The sequence below is a fragment of the Gobio gobio genome (genome assembly GCF_949357685.1).
Source record: "Gobio gobio genome assembly, chromosome: 19".
Classification (NCBI taxonomy): Eukaryota; Metazoa; Chordata; class Actinopteri; order Cypriniformes; family Gobionidae; genus Gobio; species Gobio gobio.
In genome coordinates, this window is record NC_137112.1 from 23,388,468 (window position 1) to 23,410,495 (window position 22,028).

A 22,028-nucleotide genomic window follows, 5' to 3' on the forward strand; every position below is an offset into this window, starting at 1 on the left:
TGGAGAGTCATGGCTTTTGGTGTGGCATGTTCAGCTACAAAGTTGACATACTCCTCTGCCACTTTCACCGCTCTTGTGCTTCCGCTCATCTGCATCGGGATGGGGTGACGGGAGATGTAATCGGCAGGGTTGTCTGCACCTTTTCTGTACTCTACCCTGAAGTTGTAGGGCTGTAGTCTCAGTCCCCATCTCTCGATCCTTGCAGGTGGTTTTGAACGAGGGTTGTTCCATATGACCTCTAGAGCTTTGTGGTCAGTGACAAGTATGAATGGGTTGCCATACAGGTATAAGTGAAAGTGTTCACAGCTCCACACAATGGCCAATGCCTCCTTTTCCGTTTGTGAGTAACGTCTTTCTACGTCGCTGAGAGCACGGCTGGCGTATGCAATGGTATGCCTCTCTCCCTTTCCATCCTTTTGGTAGAGAACAGCGCCTAGACCGACTGGGCTAGCATCTACCACGAGCTCTGTGTCTTTGGCTGGATCAAAGTATGACATTACCATGTTGCTGGTCAGGCTGTCTTTGATCGTCTGTAGTGCTCTGGCATGCTCAGGGGTCCAGTGCCATGGTGTGTCTTTTCTGGTCAACTCACGTAGTGGTGCAGAGATGGAAGCAAAGTCTTTGATAAAACGAGCACTGTAGTTCGCCATTCCTAGCAGACTCCTGACTTCAGTCTGGTCTTGTGGATCACTCGCCTGCTGAATAGCAGTCATTTTTTTCGGGTCGGCTGAGATTCCACCAGCTGAAAAAATAAATCCAAAGAATTCAAGTTTACTTTTGTTAAACTCACATTTCTTTTTGTTGAGTGTGAGCCCTCTGTCTTTCAGTCTCTGGAACACAGCTCTGAGGCTGTCGTCATGGTCTTTCTGTGTTTTACCATACACAATGATGTCATCACTCAGATTCTTTACTCCTTTGATGCCTTGCAGCGTCTGGCAGATCGCATTTTGGAACACCTCTGCTGCTGAAGATATCCCGAAATTCAGGCGCTTGTATCATCTCAAACCAAGGTGTGTGGTAAAGGTTGTGATGTACCTGCTGTCGGGGTGGAGTTCTAGCTGATGGTAACCAGCAGTCAGGTCAAGCTTAGAGAAGACTGTAGCTCCATTCAACTCGTGAATTACGTCATCCATGGTGGGAGTTATGTGGCGTTCACGTTGTATGGCAGTGTTGGCCTGTCTCATGTCGACACAGACTCGAACTTTGTCCGGATCCTTTGGCTTGGGTGGTGTCACGATGGGGGAGACCCATGGCGTAGGGCCTGTGACTGTCTCGATGACGTCGTCATCCTCAAGCCGTTTCAGCTCTTCTTCGACCTTCTGTCGGATGTGAAAAGGCACTCGCCTATGTGGCTGACAGGTTGGGTGAATGTCAGTGTTGATGTGAAGCTTTACCTGAAAGTCTTTCAGCATGCCAATGCCCTCGAACAGCTCTGGGTGTTTCTGTACCAACTCGTCAGCTACTGTTTGACCGGTTGTAGCAGACACAGTGTTGATGATCTTGATAAGGCCTAGCTCTTTAGCGGTGTTATAGCCTAGCAGAGAGCAGCTATCACCCTTCATTACATAGAACTCGGCTGTGGTTTTCTTATTATCTGTCTCTGTGCTACATGTGAATGCACCGGTTATGGGCAGTGGTTCAGTGTTGCCATATGGGAATATCTTTATATCAGCTGGGCTGAGCTGTGGGCATGGTCTCAGGGTACAGAGGACTGATTCACTAATAATGTTCACTGCAGCTCCGGAATCAATCATTGCTGCAATTTTTACACCATTAAGCCAAATGTGTGTGCGTGGTTGAGTGATATTCTTGTTGCTACTGGCAGCAAATACATAAGCTTCATCACTACTAGACGAGTCATGTGTGGTACTTTGTGTTGTGCTGGTGATGTTGTACACTTTCTTGTGCGTTTTGTGTTGCTTACTGTTGTCTCTGTGTTTTATTTCAAAGTCTTTCCCAGGTGTTCTTTGTTTTGCCCTGCACTGCTTGGCGAAGTGATTTAGTTTCCCGCATGCTTTACAGTCTTTTCCTTTTGCTGGGCAGTTTCCGTCATGTGGATAATTTCCACCGCAATTCCTGCACTGGACATTGGGCTTTGCTCTCCCGGCGCGTCGGCTGGTAGCTGTTCGCCCATTCTGATGCACTGCATTCACTGATGCAGCTACACTCTGCTCCATGCCGGCTGCTTGTTGCTCGGACAGTTCTAAAGTTCTCCCGTATTCGAGAAGGTCATCCAGGCTGTTTTCGGGTTCTCTGAGCGCTCTTCTACATAGCCTGGTTGAACTGCAGCTTTGGATCAGCTGTGCTTTTATTTCATGGCTTACGTCGGCAAACTCACAATTCTTTGCTAGCATGCGTAGTCTGGTACAGTATGTGTCTAGGTTCTCGCCCGGCTGCTGTACTGCCTTTCGGAATATATATACTTGATACTGGATGTTCTTTTTAGGCGTAAAATACGTGCTTAGCTTCTGCTTAACATCAGCAAACTTATCTTCCTCTGCTGCTAACGTGTCATAGATGTCATGCACGCGCTCTCCCGCCAAGTGCAGTAATAATGCCTTCTGCCTTGCATCTCCGGTAATGTTCACTGCTGTAATATAGTTCTCAAACCTTTGCATCCATTTTGTCCAGCGTGGTCCTACTGAGCTCAGATCTGTTTCGGTATCAAAGGCTTGCAGAGCGACGGTGTTTCCCAGTGACATTTTTTTTTCTTTTTATCCTCGTCGCCAATGTGATGTTCTCATTTGAGTATTTGACAAGAAAACCAGACGTGTGCATTCAGTATGCTTTACTGTGATATCAGACAGTTATTACATAGACAGCCGTCATCCCTCGTGGGCTTAATGCTAGTGTACTGTTGTTTACACACCGTAATACGGCAGGCGTACCTCCGTGCGTCATAACGTAAAACATCACTGTCGTAAACCTCATACTGCATATCCTAAACACTACAGGTGTCCCAATACTTTTGGCAATATAGTGTATATGCATCCTATGGAGGATTTTCAGTTACTGTTTGTAAACACAACATTTAAATTTGGCTCCTCTACTCCTAACATCATAACAGTTGCCAGAACATGTGCAGCCCGACCCCACAGCATCATCACGAGACAGTGACTCAAGAGCGGACTAACTGCGGGAAGATGAGTGATGATGTGTTGTGCAAATATTTTCAAATATTGTGTTTATATGAATAAATGCCATTTTTGTGTGAAACAGACAGTTAGGCTAGTAATTAGATAACTAACTGTAATTTGTGAGCGAGTTGTTTACCCATCTTCAGTCTAGCTCGCTAATAAACAATAAACGTGTCATCATTAAAACGTAATTACAATGCCTAGTAATCTGTCGAGTTACAGACAGCAGTCAATAAGGCATTAACAACATTAGCCAATAGCACAGTATAATCAATCACACACCCCTGAACTTTTTGTGAAATAAACCGTTATAGAAATGTAGAAATTAAAATAGATGTCCATTGGTGCCTAAGTGACTACTTGAGGCATTGTGCACTGGTGTCCATTGAACACTTGAACCAACATCAGCGTGATAAAATATGCCTAAAATGACAGAAACCATCTTTGAAAAAAAATATATGCGAAGGGTAATTTGATTGTTTAGTTTGTCTATGTCCTATTACATTACATGGAGAGGACTGGGTTTATGACCTATACTGCATCCAGCCACCTGGGGGCGATCAAAGCGCTCTTATGTGACACACTTGGTACCAATATGTTTATTATGAATGTAATCCAGGCGTACTACATTCGCCATGTTGTCATTATCACGTAATCTGCCAGTGTCAATTGCGTCGCTTCAGTGCCATCCATAAATCCTCCCCAGTGGCCCACTGTATGCATGCTTCAGAATCTCACCGGAAGTATGTCATCCGGGTACTTTTTGTCTACTCTTTTTTTTCGGAGTACTATGAATTCTGACATACTTCTTTTGTCACAAAGCATTTATATAGTCATAATATACAGAAGTCATAGAAATGTATACGTAGATTCTGCATTCAACCGCTCTAGACACATCTTGCAACGGTCAGCGCTGGGATTTAATTTCACAAAGAAATGAAATTAAACCGCTCACAGGTGAGTTGGTTATGTTTTTTTTATGTATTAACTCAATATTACATGTTTTTACTAGGGTACTTTCAATGTTTGCAGTATGGTACATTTTTAATGTCGTGTTAAAATTGATCAAACTGAATTTAAGCCTTTAAAAGACTTTTTAAGGACCCGCGGCAACCCTGCTTAATAAGGCCGCCTTAAATCTTAAAAAAATATACTTTGAGGAATGTTGTAACTGTTGCTATACAATTGTACGCCAATAGCATCAAAAGAAACACTGAGAAAGAAAGGTTTGGAACAACATAAAGGTGAGTAAATGAAGATAGATTTTTTTGGTGTGAACTGTCTCTTTAATGTTAAACATTAAACAGCCCAATCTGTTCAGTAAAACTACATTTGTACATTCTGCTTACCTTCAATAGCAAAGGGTTTGCCAACTGTCAGCAGCTTGCAGTCTGCATCAATAGACACCTCATAGTCCAGAAGGGCTTTGTCCATGATAAAAGCATCAAGTTGAGGCGGATCTGTCCTTCACAACATAAAAAGAGGGGGGCTACAAAACTACACACACACTCTCATTAAACATGCACAGTATGATTCCGGTGCAAATGGAACATAGACATCATTTGTCTGAGCTAAATGTTCATAAACTGCAGTGGCCGCCATAAATCAGCAGCTACGCTAAACTAGATGCAAGCTGAATAGAGCCCGAAAAGGACTATTAATGGATTGTGACACCTTAAGGGCAGCAGCCCACCCTTACTTAATTTGATGATTAAGAAAAAGATGTAATTTATCAAAAACTTCAGCCAGAAGAAAATTTGAAGTTAAACATATTTAGTAGCACTTTTGGTTGATAAGAACATTTCTTTTCTCACACATTTTTGTCAGTGTAATCTTAATCTGGCAAATCAAAATGATTATTGACAAATGAAAACTATTAACATTTTAGTACCAGGAGATTATTTTTAATATGAAATTTCTGAAATCTACAGTACAAACAAAACTGCATATAAACGGCATCAAAAGGCAATAACAGACATACTGCGGAATACATTTGAAAACCAAATATTTCAGAAAGGAATTGCTTTGCTGCTTCATTGCGATACATATGGTCACTGATACCTCTGATCCTCTTCTCAAAATTAAAAAAAGGATTAAAGTGTTTTCAGCCAATTTAAATACATCATGGATCTTTGACTCTTTTGAAGACGTTTGTCTCTTTTAAGTTTTTCTTCCAATTACATTCTGATTGATACATCCAAATATTAAATGAAGCAACTTCTATGCCATGATTTCAGGCTTAATTCTCCCATCTGTCATACCGACTCAAACTTTTACTAAGGAATTAATGAAGGAAGTGAGATGCGCTGACTCTCAAAATGTTACTATTTCTGCTGTTCTTTCTAAATTCATCTCTGGTGTGAGTGCAAACTAAGCTAAAAAAAAATCCAGTTATATGGTTAACTTGTTAATTAGGCTTTAGATAAAAATCACATAGGAATTTTTAATTCTCCCCCTTTATATATATAATATAAATATTAAAGCTGCAGCCGTAAGTTTTGCCTCTGTGTCGCCATCTCTGTTTGAAACATGCAATTGCAGTTATTTGCAGAGTTATATGTATGCGAGTTATGCATCGGCGGCACCACAGTGCACGGATGAATCTAATGTTTTGTATGGGTATGTGTGGCCGAGTATGAGGAATCATCGCAGCAGTGTGGAGACTGTACTTCAGAATCACAGATTCTACCTCTTTTGATCTGAACAAGTAAGTAACATGTCTGCCACTTTTGGGAACAAAACATTACAGTAAATCGCGCTACCAACAGTGATTAAATCTACCGATCGCTCATATAACATCAAACCATGCAAATTATTTATATTTTTATACTTTGTTCTCAAATTGTTAATGTTAACAGCCTTAGCATTGCGTGACTGTGTATTTAGTGTGGATTAGCGTTACCAGTAGATTCCGTACAGTCTATTATTTTGCTTTTGACTTTGGGCAAATCTCCAGTTGTCACTGATTATGTCATTTGGGCCTTTCTGGATTACAATCCGCCATCAAAATGATCATTTTAATTACTCCAGCTGCTGTGAGAAAAGGCCATAAATGATCGCCTGAAGAACATGCGATCCGCTCCTCACATGCGATAGCCTAGCCGGACTCTTTCTTTATGTATACAGACGTAATGACGCAAAGACATGCTTGAATTTCCCGCGGAAATCCACCATACCACTCAAATTATAACACATTATTACAAGTTTACTGTTGTGAAGGGGGCTATAAGGTAAGGAGATAGTTTTGAAAACTGGCTTGTTGTGTACTTGCTCAAAAATGTATTTTGGAAAAAAAATTTACCAAAAAAAGTTACGGACTGCAGCTTTAAATAAACAAACAAAAACACACTCTTCAGAATTTGGTATGTCTATGACAGATTGTGGCACTGCAGCTGGCAGGAAACAACAAGCGCTCGCCTGGCGAGCAGCAGTGAGAAGGAATCTCAGAACTTAGACTCAAATATGCTGAGAGAAAAAATGCTTCAGGCAAACACCTCATTTTAATGACAGCGTTATTCAAAAATGTCATTCATTTGGCCAAGATATTGACACCTGTAGTACTGTCAACCAGCGAGTCACTAGGAAGGATTGTTATAGAAAACATTGTTTTTGAGATTCAGTATTTGCATTGTAATGAACTGGGTGCAACTGCTGATTGAATTATTGATCACTATGCACAAAGTTTGTTCTTCTCCATGTGTTGTAAATTTCCTTTTGTGCTAATAGTGTTTGGCAGTATTACAACACCAGGAGCACTTGCTGCCATCTGCTAGCTGAGTGCATTTTGTTGGGTGAATTGGTCTCTTACTTGAGAGTGGCGACCCCATCAGGTGTGGTGGGCTCGTTAAATTTCCGCATATACTCGTGCATCTCAGGAAAACTCTTTTTCATGTAATCCTCTGCACTGCTTTCCCGAACAGTGCCAAATCGGAATCCCTGAGAGGGGTGATGAAGCTGAGGCCAAGGGCAAGGAAAAACAGTCTTAGATTATAGTGCAACACACATGAATGTTTGTTTTAGCGGTAACACTTTACAATAATGTCTCATTTGTTAACATTAGTTAATGCATTAACTAACATAAACTAACCATGAGCAGTAGGGGAGAGCGGAGCACAACCTAACGCTTTTTGACTGTCTCAGTTTGTGTAAATTTATTTGGGGTTCAGAGTATTTATTTTTTTCTTACATTAATTCCCCACATGTCTAGTACAAATATGTGGTTTTGCTTCATTAATACAGTGTATACTTTTTTCTTGATTTACCCCTAAAGAATGGAAGTGAAATGTGACAACATACCCCATAGGTGGGGTACATTGTAACATGTGGGGGGGCACAATGTAACATGACCAAATGACAGCTTAAATTGTTACCTGATATAATCAAAAAATATACAAAACAAACAAAAATATTTTGTCAATAAAAAACAATTCATAGTTTTTTAAAATAAAATAATGGCATTATTTAATCATTAAAAATATACAGATTTTTGAGTTTGACAACAAACACATCGCTAAATACAGATATACAGCATAGTTAAAAACATAATAATAATGAATAATTTCTTAACATTGACTCTCAGTCATTATTCACCCTTTTTTCATGGTTTCTCAAAAGATTTCAGAAAAGTATAGAACATAATAGCGTAATTCTAATAGGGGCTCATTGTAACGCAGTGTTACAACGCACCCCACCTGCACAACTGGGATTTAAACCGTGGCTCGTGTCTTCTGCTGTTAGATCAATATTAAAGAACAATTTCAACTGTTAAATAACAGATATAAGATTAAAATAATATCATATTTGTCTTGTTTTAAATAAACACAAAAAACAGAGATGAAAACTAAACTTAAGTAAGAAATTTACTTTTGCTATAGTTAAATAAATGTTCAGTAATATCTTCCAAAGATTTTTTAATTTTGGCGCTATTTTTTCTCTAAATAATGTTGATATGACAACTAGTAAATACACTAAGTTTCGTCATCCTGGCATGTGTGGAAAGTGTTAAACCATGTGTGTTACAACTAACCCCGCATTTAGTGTGTGCCCCGCACTCCCCTACATTTGTAACTGTATTTGTTCATCTTTGTTAACATTAGTTAATAAAAATACAGCTGTTCATGGTTTGTTCTTGTTAGTTCACAGTGCATTAATTAATGTTAACATTAAATGTTAAATGTTGAAATTAACATTAACAAAGATAAATAAATGCTTTATAAGTGCAGCTCATTATTGGTTCATGTTAACTAATGTAGTTAACTAATGTACCTTATTGTAAAGTGTTACCGTTTTAGCTTGCTCTACAAGGGGTGAAATCATGATTAATGCAATTTTCCTTGAGGAATGTACATTAAATCAATTAATTTGGCTGACATTTTTATCCACATATTGCGTTCAAAGTATCCATTTTATCAGTTCATGCATTCCCAGGAAATGGCACCCATGACATTAGCATTGTTAGTGCTATGCTCTACTATTTGAGTTATATGTATGCTCTTTGAAGTTTGATATATATAACAGTTTTATGTTTGATGTAAGCACAGAGTATGTTTAAGAACCTAAAAATATCTTAGTAGTCCAAAATTTTTTTGAAACTGAGACTACCCATACATACAGTATGTGTCAACATGGGTCAACACCCATTTTTTTTTCAGCAACTGCAGAAGTACTGTAGGACTTAAAGGGTTAGTTCACATAAAAATGAAAATTCTGTCATTAATTACTCACCCTCATGTCGTTCGACACCCGTAAGACCTCCGTTCATATTCGGAACACAAATGAAGATATTTTAGTTGAAAGCTGATGGCTGAGAAAGGCTTCAGATAGGCCTCCATTGGCATTCAGTACATTTATACTCCCAAGACCCATAAAAGGCACTTAAAACGTTGTTACAAAGTCCATCTCACCACAGTGGCTCTACAATAATTTTACGATGCGACGACAATAGTTTTTGTGCGCAAAAAAAAATCAAAATAACACCCTTATCCAACTTGTTATTGTCTTCCGTGTATGCCTCCACGACGCATGCGCAAGAATATGACGTAGTGCCAGCGTTCGGGAATCCATGAAATGCACACTTAAGCCCCATTTTGAGAACTACGCCGAGACCTAAAGCACGATCAATGTAGAATCCAACAGCTTAGACACGCGCGTCTTCCTCTGCTTGTAAACAAATCGCTTCTGGGTCATGTGTCCGAACGCCGGATCTGCGTCATATTCTCGCGCATGCGTCGTGGAGGCACACACGGAAGACAATAACAAGTTGGATAAAGGTGTTATTTTGATTTTTTTTTGCGCGCAAAAACTATTGTTGTCGCATCTTAAAATGATTGTAGAGTCACTGTGGTGAGATGGACTTTGTAACGACGTTTTAAGTGCCTTTTATGCGTCTTGGGAGTGTAAATGTACTGAATGCCAATGGAGGCCTATCTGAAGCCTTTCTCAGCCATCAGCTTTCAACAAAAATATCTTCATTTGTGTTCCGAATATGAACGGAGGTCTTACGAGTGTCGAACGACATGAGGGTGAGAAATTAATGACAGAATTTTCATTTTTGGGTGAACTAACCCTTTAAGGTCCTTGCACACTGAGTCCGAAATTTTCGTATGCGTATTTTTGTATTCATCATCCTAAAAATGTGTCACGCATGCACAGACAAAGGCGTGACAAATGCGATGACCGATGACAGATGCGTATTTATACAAAAAAAAAAAAAATACAAAATGGAGTCTTCAAGCAGTGAGGATGATTTTGTCTATTTGGCATCAGTGGGATCAGAAAGGTGCACGCACGGTATTGAAACCAGCATACATAGGCTACAGCATACAGTACAACACCATTATTACGAAGTGGACCAACTTGTCAGACGGCATTCTGGATTTTGGCGTTCGCTTGTACGTTGGCTCTTAATTATCAAAACACCTCTCAAAATGCTTGCTACGGATGCGAAAAACGCAGAAAATTTTACCCGATCCCAAAAAATGTAAGATGGACGAAATTTACGTTTCGTAGGCAGTGTAAACGTGATTGACTCAACATGAGGTTGTATTTATTTTTTAACATGGGAAAATTTCAGACAAGAAATTTGGCCATGTTTACACCGGAGTCTTGAAGGTAGAGGACCTCAAGGTAAAAATATGACTAAAACATACAATATGCACTGGAGCTGCATGATTAATTGTTAAAAGATCGCAATCTCAAAACAGTATTTACAACCACACAGTATCAATATTTCTGTTACAATTAGGGTTAAAAGTTTCCAGAAACTTTTCGGAATTTTTGGAAGTTTCCCGGGATTTTTTGGGAAACTTTCCGGGATTTTTTTGGAAATTTTCCAGGATTTTTGGAAACGTTTAGAAACTTTTTGGAAATGTACCAGCCTCTATGCAACCCTAGTTACAATAATTCATATGACAGAAGTAGTGGGATAAAAGTTTGGATATAAAGTACGGATATAAACACTGATGTCTGCGGTAGCGAACTTGTTGCTTCAAAATGACAAATTACTTTTAAAAAATGTATTTGTCATTATATCATTCATTCATGAGATTTGTTCAAAAACGCTGATTCATCCAGTAATGAAACTGTCATCTTTATGCGCAAGTCATTGAAGCATTCAGTCCAACAGATTTTTTTTAAATCTTTCAATTCATGCATCTCTAGTATGTACCGAAGTGTCTCAAAAGAACTCACCTTGGCATCATGTATTCCAGAGACCTCTTCAAAGGTCTTTTCCCCAACCATGACTGCAGCTAGGTTTGCTGTGTAACTGGACAAAACCAGCAAGCAAAATATTGCCCACAGGTTCATCAGGAATCGTCCAGTCCAACACTTGGGCGTCTTACTAGAGACTGTTCGACCAAAGAGGATGGCGTAGCAGAGGTTGAGGGCTGAGGAATAGGAAAAGACCTTCACACGGTTACGTCCATGAGGTGTCATGCCAAAGGGACTCTTCCATTCATAGAGGGTGAGGAAGAGTGCTGTAATATGCAGTGCCACAAAGATGCCCATCCACATGGACCAGTGCAATGGCCACATGAATGCTCCAATAGGTGCAGCCGTGTCTTTACTGCGCACCAGTATTCCCAAACTTGTGGAAAAAAATGGACTTGTGAAGTCAATCATTTTACTGCGAGCCGAGTTGATGCTGAAGCTGGTAACAGCCATATCGGCCACCCCGCTCTGCAGGTCGCCCACCAACCCTGTCCACTGCCCACCCTTGACTGCCCCATATTTCCCGTCCCCCACTATGTACAGGTCAAACTCGAAGTTCATGTCTTCTGCCAGCTTTTCCAGTAGATCAATACAGTATCCATAGCAACACTTGCTGTAATCCGGTGGCAAGAAGCTGCTGTTGCCTTGAGCCCGCTCGGAATACAAGTGGTCCAGGGTTTCCGAGCTGTTTGTCCCTGCATCCAGACAGTATTGCCCAGCGGGACAGTTTCCATCCTCATCTACCTCCCGAGTAAACACAAACGGGTGCTCCACCAGAGTGACCACACGCACACGACTGCCCGCCACGGGAAAGCCAGCCCGCCATCTACGACCTTCCCTGCCCATCTGGCCCTCTGTGCGCTGCCGAGGGGACGAGCCCTGCCATAATCCCTGCTCCTCTACATCCAATCTACCACCTTCCCAGCTGCCTACAGTCACCCACGTGGGCTGACCGACGGCATCACGCCGTAGACTCCAAATGTGGACCCTCTGGGAGGTGTGTACAAGGGAAAGGTTGCGTTGAACGCTGACAGGGCCAGTCAACCCTACAAAGGACGTATTAGAGAGGAACCTGAGGGTGAAAGAACACAAGTGTCAAATAATGATTGGAAGAGGCCTATATGGTCTATATTACTTGGAGAACTAGCATTCCTATTTATGCTGAGTTGCTCGGCTGAAACAAATCCTTCTGGAAGTATGTAAACCTGAAAGCTACCATCTTTGCTCATGGGAACCTTTCGAGCCTGAATTGTAATTTTGAATGGCCATCAGTGAACAAAAATGCTTATGATGTAGCTACAACGTATACCAGCATGAGTATGGCCCATGCTAATCAGGCCTAAAAAACTACTCAGGGGGAACCCAGACAAAGACAAGTTCACAAGTAGACATGTTGGAGTAAGTAACAGGATCGGACACAGGTTAAGCTTGCTTTATCTGCTCCAGGAGCAAAGCAGACAGTAAAAATGACTGCGGCAGAGGGGGAAGGCCTGGGAGAGGGATTGCCTAGCTGGACGACTTACATGGTCTGGCATCCGTCACACCATAAACTACAGATGTTGCTTTCACAGAGCAATATCTTTGATTGTGAAACCCCCTCCCACTCTTCAGAATTACAGCCGCTCAGTCGGCAGGGCTGCTGTTATGGTGCACAGCTCGGGTCACTTAAGGAAATGCTTTGACATTGAGCTTGAAGATTAATGTCTGAAGTCATAAATAATAGATATAACATTTGACTAATGGTGTGCTGTTTAATGAAAAACTAAGGAGAAAAGCTTAATGTGTAATTTGGCTCCATACATTTATCCATATTTCTACCTGCAACAGGAAGCAAAATGCCAACCAACGGACTGGCAGTGTGTATCTAAGTGACATCTAATTTATAGTGCATGTGTTTCAGCTCAATTAAGAGAACATGTTGCTATATACTCTCTATAAGCTCACTTTTACTCTGCTCCCACTTTTCTGGTCCTTCATATATTGAGGCTTCGATGGGGCTATTATAAGGGAAGAAAGATTTTGGAACTGACAAAGAAATATTACACCAAGTGTGCATTGTAGGTGAAGCTACTTAGAAAATGTTGCTAAAATATGCTTTTTTTAAAGTCAAAATCAAGTTGTTTATATGTCTGTGTGGTGTTTTTAATATGCTTTAATACAAACCATTTGCAAATTCGTGTCAACACCATTGCTGAGTATTTTCTCCTTAAAAGTCCAGTGAACCAGGTGTCCAGTGAACCAGTGGTTTATTTAAAGGAATTACATTATTAGGATTTAAAGTGATTTAAGGAAACAAAGAAAAAGCAATAAGACCGGTAAAAGTTCCAGTTCGATTGTAGTTATGAAGTAAACTATTTGCAAATCATATTTTTTGAATATGCACACATTTACTCTTATTTTCATCTGCCTAATATGTAAAAATGCATAATTTGTCACGTCAAATTCAGTTATGATTTCCATATATAGTCATGTATCCAATTCAAAATGGTGAAATTTCATTTTAGTTTGCATCCTTTGATATTACTGTTGGTCGCTGAACGTTTTCATTGTAAAACAGTTGTCAAATATGAAATGTTTAGCTACTTACATCGTATAACGCACTCTTTTACTGCTATAACTAAAGTGTCACGTTGGATTTCGCACTAACAGTAAGCCCCGCCATCTCACTCGTTCTGACAGTGACGAGGGCTGTTAGACCACTGAGGCAGACCAACCTAAAAATGTAATATTTTACTTTTGTCATCCTAGCAACAAACAGAGTGGTGTGTAATGGAGTATAGCAGAGCAGTGCATCAAGAATATAAAATATTGGGGGGACAATTTGGCCAATTCTAATTATTCTAATTATTACAATTTCTATGGTGGTTAAATGGCCCTCATTTAAATAGGTCAATTTGGTGATCAACGATGAGTTTTAAGGGATACAATTATTGAGTACAGGGAAACAAATTTAGGGAGGAACTATCCAATCACGGGGAGGCCTATATACATAGCCGACTCACCTATGTTCCTCGACATCCCTCCGCCACCCCGACTCCTCACTCTCGGCTGATTCCTATCACAGCCAGGCATACGGGGGAGTACTCTGGGTTCGGGCCAAATTCTGAGCTCCGAGCCCTCCCCTCGGACAGCATGCCAAATACTCATACTCTTTTACTCCGATTTTTGTAAGTGTGAACTTGTGAGTACTCATTAATCTAAAGTCAAGCTGCTAACAAGCTACTAACAAAAGGTGCGGTAGCTCACTAACCTACCTCTATTATTCGATCATATTAATAATTTAACTAAATATTTTACTATAAAAAGAAGACCTAAAATGCAGCACATAACTGTGAAACAAAGTCTGTTAAATATTTCTGGAATTGGTTCATTTGCATGAACAATCTAAACAGATTCACTAGAAATAATCAGACATTTCCACTTTACACATGCATTTTTGTTTTAATCTCACTCTTCAATGCTTTGCGTATGATAGGTATCTATAAATATAGCATGATTATTTGATCTAATCAGTAATTCACAATTAGAACTCAAAACAGAATTTTCGCATTACAATAGTCATCCACAGGACACAGGTGCTGTCATATGCGGGCTAATAACCACTGCTGACTAATAACCATCTTCTCACTCACTTAATTCCTCAAGTAAAACAAATGCATGCATATGCAAAATTATTGATAAATAAGGTTAAGGTATTAACTTTTATTGTATTACACTGTGGTCAAAGTCTTGCACGAGCTGCTGAGCTATGTATCACGCTCCTGCAGCTATGCCCTCGCAATCGTCCGGCATTATGCAGCATGTTTGGGTCCGGTTGGCAGATTTTCAGCCTTATCCGGTTGTGATGAGAGACCCAGGCTTCCCACACAGCCACATTTCACTTCTGTTTGCTGTGAGAGATATAGTGGTGTGTGGCAGAGTGCTGGCATGATCCATACAAAATGACGGGCCTGCATGGTAGGCGTGTGCCAGAGCTTTTGATAAGAGTGATCCTCCTCAGGGAAAGGCAACTGAGGGGAAGTCATAAATAAAGCTTAAAGCTCTAAAGCATGTCTGCATTCCAGCTGAGTGTGTGGGCAAACACCAGTAATTTGCCGCAGCAAGAGAAAGTGGCCGTGCGCCTGTCCTTAAGCATGACACTAGCTGTCTGGGACATCTCATCCAGATGTTCGGATGTTCTACTGTTGAGTATTTCGAAGAAAACATCAAAGTAATTTAGTTTCTAAAAATATGTGACCTATAATAAAGCGAATGTGGCAGTTTTATTTCTGTTTGTCAATTATTGATGACTTTTATTTTCAGTTTGTCAATACAATTATTTATGTATGAAATTCCATAAGAAGCAGTTAATTAGTTACTTTTGCTTGAAGTATATCAGGGCCTTAATTGTTTCTGTAATTATTTAGTTTGAATTAAAAGCTGTTTTTATGTGGAAGGGGCTAAACATGCTAACAACATATCATTTGCATTTGAAAAGCCATTTTCTTTCAAATGGAAAAAAACAAATGCATCAAATGTTAAGTGTATCAATTAAGATGAATTCATACACTCTATGGCATGGTTCGTAGTGTGTTTTAGAGGTCTTCACGGGTCCAAAAAGACCTGTAAATGTACTACCCAGAACCGACGCGGACCTATTTATTATTTGGAAGCTGGACCCGAACCTGGCTGGGAATACACTGAATCGACTGGACCCGAGCGGCACATATTACACAATGAATTGCTGTTAACAAGTCAATAAACAAGTTGCAAAAATAATACTTTTTGTCTTAACTAATGTTAGTAGCCTTCTCCATTGTACCTGACTTTGATGCATTCAATTCTCCATGCCAAGAAAGTTCCATCCATGTTATTGTGCTCTTGCCAATTGAATTAGCATGCTTAATCCACTCATTATTCCAGCTTCAAAAGTCCACTTGCTGTCACAGTAAGGGATGACAAAAACAACGTTGCAGTTGTGCATTTTTTTTGTATCTTGATTCAACTCACATAATAAGATAGGTTCAACTGTTTGCCCTTTTGAACTATAATAACGATTGCTCGTTCAGTGCCAGGGCCGCTGTTAGTATTACTTATTTGGTAACATCTCTGTGTTATCTGAGCCGAGTCTGACCAGAATCTTTAAGATATAACAAGATGGTTCATTCATAATATTATTATAAAAATGGGAGGAAGAAAGTGCAACACGTGGTATGATGCAATAAGTCCCGCCTTCTAAATAAAAGAGCCAATCGTCAATTGGTAAAGTCATTGTGTCAAAACACACACACAGTGCTGACTGACTCAACTCACGGCCGGGCGTTCTCTAATCGACTCGGTTATTACATCCAATGTTAAACAGTTTTAAATTACCTGAAGTAAAAGATTGGGACCTGACCCGGCTGACCATTTAAAATTATAGAACCTTACCCTCCGTGAAGACCTCTTGTGTGTAGTGTAAATGGAAGATTTTTGGAAGATTTTTTGGAAGATTTGGAACTTAACTGTGATAAAACTTTTTTGTTGTTAGTTACTTAAGAAGTTTTTGGGGACCTGCACCCAAAACACAACTTTTTTAAGCAGGTAACATACAGAACTGACTGTTAAACTAAGAGAATATGGATTTACCTGGCAATGTACTGTCCTGATGAGGGCAGCTCGTGTTTGTTGGGTTTGTCAAAACAGTTTACCATATTTTGGATGAGGGCTAGATCGGGCCGTACAACCGTTGCTGCAGTAACAGCTCGGTTGACCAACTGCAGGGCATCATGAATGTAGAATTCCAATGGTTTGCGGTCGACTTCTCCATATGCCAGTAGTCCTAAAGGCAGGCCAATAGAATGAAGGGCGTCTGGGCTTAGAGGATGTCCCATAATCCAATGTACAGTGGGCAATGTCAACCCCAGGTCATGCGCACTGCGCAGAACAGAAGAGGCACACTCCGGGTCAGCCCCGAAAAGCAGGACCGAGGCAGGTGGAGGATGATCCTGATTAAAGTGCTCGGAGAGGAAGTCAGAAATGTTAGCATTGTGAGGTATGCTGTGGGAGAGGTTCAGAGCGGATCGAAGGTGCCAGTGTGAGGGTCCCCAGCCAGAGCGGCTTTGGAGTTCCAGGAGATCCAGAAGACCAGCGTCCTCCCAGCCTTGGCAAAGCACTGCCATACTCTCTTCCCAGCCACTGCGCTGCAGAACATCTAGAAGCAGCTCCACTAGTACCGATGGGGGAATACGAGTTGTCATCTGCAAGTGGAAGCGATTCTGGAAACAGAACAAGCAATAGAAAGACAAATTACAAATTAAAAACATAAAATTACTAGGCCTTAATGTGATTTTATATCTCACAACTTTATTTATCATAATTGTGACTTTAGATCTCAGTACTTTTTATCTTTATTTCTCATAGTTGCAACTTTAGGTCTCACAATAGTGACTTTTTATCTTTATTACTGGCTGAATATCACAGTTGTGACTTTTTATCTTTATTTTCCATATATATTTATATTGTTATCTTTATAGATATCGTCCTTGGTGTCTACAGGCCTTTAATCTTTATTTCTCAGAATTGTAACCCTATTTCTTGTAAATTGTGATGTTAGGTCTCACAATTGTCACTTTTTATTTCTTGCAATTGCAACTTTATTTAATAATAATTTGTTACATTTATATAGCGCTTTTCTCTGCACTCAAAGCACTTTAAATATGGAAGGGGGATCTCCTTAACCACCATCAATGTGCAGCATCCACCTGGAGATGATTAGGAGGCCATGATGATGGACAGAGGACAGTGGGCAAATTTGGCCAGGATGCCGGGGTTGCACCCCTACTCTTTTTCGAAAGAGATCCTGAGATTTTGAATGACCACAGAGAGTCAGGACCTCGTTTTAACTACTGGAGCGTTAGCACCCACACAGAACACAGGGTGAGTGAGCCCCCTGCTGGCCTCATTAACACCTCTTCCAGCAGCAACCTGGTTTTCCCAGAAGGTCTCCCTTAGCTTCAGTGGGCAACCAGTCTTGGGCTACAAGGTGATAGCTGCTGGCTATGACTTGCTCAGAATCCTCAGAGCAATAACATTTTCTTCTGGGTAACCAAGGTCCAAAGTTATTCACTAAATGACAATTTACCCTGAAAAAATTAGGTCTTCTTTAAGGTTAAAAAGAGAATCAGTGCTTTTCAAAGTATACATCCTTTCAGCTTCACTCTACGTTAACTTCCCCCCTTCCTCGTCAGTATGCCACTCACATCAAATAGCGCTACATTTCCTGCCATCTTGTATTCCTGGCCACGGTTCTGCATGTCCTTCCACAATATTGCTAGTTGCGCTATTGATTTTGTACTGTAAAACCAAAGGCCATGATACATTTCCTCTCTCTAGCATGGTCTTGACAGACAGTGCTACATCAGCAGTTTTAATGCCATAAAGAAAAAACTGCTCATACCTATTCACCAATGTATATACCGTTAAACACAGATCATTGCACATTCAGGATGTGCATCTCAGGATTGACTCATCTTGGGATCGACAATCTGATTCAAAAGGCCAACGTTTATTCCTTGACCTGTTTGATGAGTAAATGTGGCGGCCCTAGTTCAGACATCAGAGAGAGACTGCTTTTCATGAAGAACCTCTTTCCAAGTTTCTCAATACAACTGGAGAAAATCAAGGTTCTGAAATCATTGCAATAGATGATGCAATGCATTTCAACAAGGTTTATTGAACCAAAGATCAGATCCAAGACCAGGAGGACATCCATGAAGAGTTTAAAGGGTATACTGGGAATACTGTGAGATGTATGATGAAAACATACACAGAGAAAGAAGACATATAGATCAATACAGGTCTTTGGAAAATAAATGTATCTGTTATTTGTCAATATAAAACCATGACAATTATTTGGCTAAAAACATGATTTGACAGGGTAAGCTGTGACAGTTACTGAACTAATAATAATAGTAAGCTTCGCCTCCAAATGTTATGCTATTACAAATACTATTACAGTAATTGCAAATGGAGTTATCATAAAATAAAACTGGTGTTACAAAATAGCCTTTCAAATTATTTTACCCTGATCAAAGCTTCTGCAAAGTGTTTTATTTTGCCAGTTACACAAAGGAATTATATAATCACAGTACACTGATTCAATGAAATTACCCACAACTCTCACATGTACCAATTTAATGCACATAACGTACACATACAATTATTTTATGATTGAAGCACAGAAACCAAAGCACCTGTCTCTGGATGATGAGGATAAATCACTGAAGTGTCTAATGCGGTCTCTGCACATGCAGCTGAATTGATGGGACCCAAATCAACTCACTCCAAGTCCCTGCAGCTGTTGCGTTTAGTCACCAGAGGCTTGAGACTCATCAGCATTATCATCATCAGAAACACACACACACACACACACACACACGCACATGCACACACACAAATTAGACACACACCTCTGCATAAATGCATGCAGAAGAAACCCCACAACTGTTTAATATCTTTCTGGTCATGATGGGAATCTGTTTCCTCAAATAAATATTTTCATGGATTGTGTCACGATCACCAGTGAGAGTGCCCCGTGATTACCACCAGAGGACACTCCACCCCGGACTGTCATTCCATCAAAGACTACATTACCCATAATCCTTTGCCCGGACTCATCAGCACTCATTGTTTACACCTGTGTATCATTTACCTCATTACCTCTGCCTATATCTAGCCTGTTCACCCTTTCATTCACTGGGAGGTTTTGTGTGTTGTTGCACTGCATCTCTGAGCGGTTCTCTGGTTCTTGTCACTTGGGTTTTGGATTTCTTGCATGTTCTTGGATTATTCACGTCTAGTTGGACGCTTGAACATTTTGAATCCACTCGCGTCCACCGCAGCGAATTGGACGCGCGTATAAATCAAGCGTTTGAAGCGAAATAGACGCACGTTGCAGGCGAAAGGGGCGAGTGGAAGGGGTAAGTGCTAGGCGGTTGTCTGTTTGCAAGATGGCTGATGTTGATTGCGCATTCATCGAGAGTGTCACCGCTCTGTATTTACTCTAGAGAGCAGAACAGCGGCGTAGGGGTCAGCATCGCCGTACTTAGGTCCACCAGACCCTCCGCGTCTTTACATTGACTTAACATGGCAATCACTCGCTCCAGACGCTCTATTTGTGTTATAAAAGCTGCATTTGGATCTCCAACCTTTTAAAGTCTCGGAGCAGTACGTACCAGATTGATTGCCAATTAATGTTATTACATAATCAAGATTTTTATAAACATTTCTAGTAAAACCCTAATAAAAAAGAAAATTGCTTAAACCAGCCTTTAAGATGGTCTGTCAGCCAATCTAAAATGGCAAGATGGCAAATCTAAATCCAGCAAACCAGATTAGGATTAAAGGTCCCATGTTATGAAATTTTAATTCTATGAGGTTTTTCAACATTAATATGAGTTCCCCTAGCCTGAATATTGTCCCCAAGTGGCTAGAAATTTTGATCGGTGTAAACCGAGTTCTGGCTGTCTTTCTCTGCCTTTGAGAAAATGACAGCTCAGACGAGCTGATCTTGAATTTTCCTGTTATGACATCATAAGTTCATCATAAGTTCATCATAAGTTCATTCATACTTAGTTCATCATAAGTTCATCATAAGCATCATAAGAGAGTTCACTTCCACCATTATAACTGCAGCCTATATTCCCCCGGATGCTGATGCCAAGCTTGCTATGAAAGAACTTCATGCAGCCATCAGTAAACAACAGACTGATCACCCGGAAGCTGCTTTTATTGTTGCAGGTGACTTTAATCATTCAAACTTAAAGTCAGTGCTACCCAAGTTTCACCAGCATGTTTCCTGCCACACCAGAGGAAACAAAACCTTAGACCATGTTTACACAAACATGGCTGGTGCTTACGTTGCGACACCCCTCCCCCACCTGGGACAGTCAGACCACATCTCTTTGTTCCTCATCCCCAAATATTCACCCCTCATCAACCGTGTGAAGCCATCAGTAAAGACCATCAAGGTGTGGCCTGCGGGGGTTGATTCCACACTCCAGGAAAGGTTTCTACACACAGACTGGAGTGTGTTTGCTTCTCAAGCCACCAGTGGCGCTCACACGGACATTGACTCCTACACCTCCTCTGTATTGGATCATATCAATACCACCATTGACAGTGTTACAACCCAGAAACAGATCACCACATACCCAAATCAGAAGCCATGGATGAACAGGGAAGTGCGACTCCTGCTGAAGTCACGCAATACTGCCTTCAGATCAGGAGATGCACAAGCCTACAGCGCATCCAGAGCTAACCTGAAGAGGGGCATCAAAAAGGCCAAGCACTGCTACAAGCTAAAGATAGAGGGTCACTTTTCCAACTCTGACCCTCGACGCATGTGGCAGGGCATCCAGGCCATCAGTGACTACAAACCCACCCACTCCACCCCCGCAGCCACTGATGTCAACTTCCTGAACGAGCTAAATCACTTTTATGCTCGCTTTGAAAGAGACAACAGAGAAACTGCCACCAAGCTCAAACCCTCAGCTGACCCACCAATCACACTCTCCTCCACAGATGTCTGCAAGTCACTGAGCCGGATCAGCGCGCACAAGGCTGCTGGACCAGACAACATCCCTGGTCGTGTTCTCAGGGCATGTGCGGAGCAGCTCGCTGAGGTTTTTACAGACATTTTCAACCTGTCTCTTGCCCAAGCAGCTGTACCTTCATGCTTCAAACGCACGTCCATTGTGCCAGTGCCAAAACACTCTAACCCGAGGTGCCCTAACGACTACCGCCCTGTAGCACTCACACCCATCGTTATGAAGTGCTTTGAGCGGCTGGTCCTGGAACACCTAAAAGACTCTCTACCATCCACATTGGACTCACACCAGTTTGCCTACCGCAGCAATAGGAGCACAGAGGATGCCGTTTCCATGGCACTGCACTCTGTGCTCACCCATCTGGACAATAAGAACACTTATGCACGCATGCTGTTTGTTGACTTCAGCTCAGCATTCAACACTGTCATCCCAACCAAGTTAATAGCCAAACTTGGAGACCTGGGCATCAATACCTCAATGTGCAACTGGATTCTGGACTTCCTAACTGACAGACCCCAGAATGTTCGTTCAGGATCCACCTGCTCCACATCCATCACACTCAACACTGGTGTACCACAGGGCTGTGTGCTAAGTCCGTTTCTCTACTCCCTCT

At 41.0% G+C, this 22,028-nt stretch overlaps 1 protein-coding gene across 1 annotated transcript in view; it reads right to left on the reverse strand.

Annotated features, from left to right (window-relative positions):
• Window positions 1–22,028, reverse strand: part of grin3bb (glutamate receptor, ionotropic, N-methyl-D-aspartate 3Bb) — a 165,734-nt gene that overhangs the window by 39,418 nt on the left and 104,288 nt on the right. The window contains exons 2-5 of the mRNA XM_079845067.1: window positions 16,455–17,083; window positions 10,827–11,919; window positions 6,946–7,091; window positions 4,487–4,602 (exon numbers count right to left, since the gene is read on the reverse strand). Of these exons, the coding sequence (XP_079701193.1) occupies window positions 4,487–4,602; window positions 6,946–7,091; window positions 10,827–11,919; window positions 16,455–17,083 (1,984 nt within the window). The remainder of the gene's footprint in view (window positions 1–4,486; window positions 4,603–6,945; window positions 7,092–10,826; window positions 11,920–16,454; window positions 17,084–22,028) is intronic.